Source organism: Hyalella azteca, unplaced genomic scaffold (assembly GCF_000764305.2).
Source record: "Hyalella azteca isolate HAZT.00-mixed unplaced genomic scaffold, Hazt_2.0.2 contig13082, whole genome shotgun sequence".
NCBI lineage: Eukaryota > Metazoa > Arthropoda > Malacostraca > Amphipoda > Hyalellidae > Hyalella > Hyalella azteca.
This window is the reverse complement of record NW_025943017.1, coordinates 1-1,830: the sequence shown is the minus strand read 5'-3', so window position 1 is coordinate 1,830 and position 1,830 is coordinate 1. Positions and strand designations below refer to the sequence as shown.

At 39.6% G+C, this 1,830-nt stretch overlaps 1 protein-coding gene across 1 annotated transcript; it reads right to left on the bottom strand.

Moving 5' to 3' along the window:
- Positions 1–6: 6 nt before the first annotated feature.
- Positions 7–1,826, bottom strand: LOC108680887 (glutathione S-transferase 1-like; the record flags this gene model as incomplete). The annotated part of the gene is made up of 3 exons (XM_018169813.2): positions 7–257; positions 1,181–1,350; positions 1,716–1,826. Coding segments are annotated over 3 exons (432 nt in total), but the record flags the coding sequence as incomplete, so codon positions are not given.
- Positions 1,827–1,830: the final 4 nt, after the last annotated feature.

The window sequence follows — 1,830 nt, the reverse complement described above, 5'->3', positions numbered from 1 at the left end:
CAGTAATGTGAATGATCATTATGCTACTTCGCATTTCATTATTTGAAGTGAATTTGTAAAGAATCAGATATAAGTCTATGAAACACGATCAGGTCTTGTTAATGTATCACTTGGTCCTGGACAGCATGGGCTTGAATTTAGCGGCCATCTGCCTGGCGCCCTCGAGACAGATCTCTTCGTAGCCAGGCATGGTATCGGCGCAGCGCTGCAGCCAAGCCTCCACTTCAGGGTGGCGGGTGAGATCTACGCCGAGCTCCCTGCCTCACAATTATAATATTGAAAACACCATAGAGCATGGAACTAAAGTGCAAGAATAATTACGATGAGTACATGAACGCAGCGGGAACATGGACATCACCTTTTTAAAATAAAACTATCATCCTCCCATTGAAACGCAAGTTTAAGAAAAGGGGCAATCAAACCTGGCAAGATAAGAACTAAATCACACACTATTTCCAATACACAACATTCCTATTCAGTAATGAGTGAGAGATATTCATATCAGAATGACAATTTATTTTAGATAACTAAGAAAGTTGAATATTATCGACATAATCAAAGTACGATAGACAACAATATAATTTGCTTACATATTTTTTTTTGGTAAAATATGAAGAAGAAACTATCACCGCGTGCGAGCCAATCAAGTGTATTTAATGAAATATTTCTCAAGAACTTTTCAGGTAATATGCAGTCAATCATCTTTCAAACGGATTATGGGTGTAGTAATTATTGTCGAATAATAATAATCTGTAAGAATAAACATTAAGATCGGCGCTCGGCTTTTTGAACGTGCGTAGTAAAGTAATGTATTTTTGAACGAATGTCCTGAAAAATTCTGGCGTAGCCTAATTAAGATCATGAAAAGATATGGGGCTAAACCAGGAATGTATGCCTTTATCGCTACGTGACGTTCAAAGAGGGCAAGTATGAAAAAGATTATCAATTAAACATGATATAAACAGAAGTTATGAAAAGTGCAGATAAGGATAAGCGATCGGAATATCAATGATTAAAGAAATCGAATATAAAATTGATATGAAAATATTCGAAACACTATCATGTCTGCATGAAAGTTAATGCAAACTCGTGGCGCAAAAAGTAAATGTTCATTGAAGCTAAATATATGACTAAGGTACAAAAGTAAAATATTGTAATGAGTATATTATTGAAGAATTACCGATACGTGGTGATGGCACAAGCTAGGGTGTGGTCGGCCACCGAAACAGAGTCCCCGACGACGAACTTGGTCGAGTTCCTCTTGAAGTGCTGCTCCAGCTTGTCGATGGCCTCGTGCAACTTCTCCTTCTTCTCAGGGTCAGGCAGGGCATTTTCCTTCATCACCGGGTGCTGAAATAGTAAAATCACAAAAATTTCGACTTCAGAGGAAATGAACAGTAGAATTAATCAGGCGATATAACTTAGAACACGAAATGCCAACCTTTAGTCATGAGTAACGATCATGAACTAGTTAGTCCTATCCAGATTAGGTACATCCGGTCAACTGTTGAAGAACATTAATGAAGCTTAAACGTTCTACGATTGCTGCTATAGTTCAGATGTTCTCAGTAACGTGTGGATTTCTTCCATCGATGATTATAACTTATTTCGTTCTGAAAAATAAGGTGTTATTCAAAGAACAGGTATCTTTTAGACACATACCGGGCGGTACCGGGCATAATGAAACAGTACTTGCACAACGTTACGCGACTCACCGCCCAGGCTCGGAAGGTCTCGTGAAGGCCCATGTCGTAGTAGAGGAAGCGGTCGACGAGTGCGCGCTTCTTGGGGTCGGTTGGGTAGATGCTGTCGTCTTTGCCGTACTGGCCG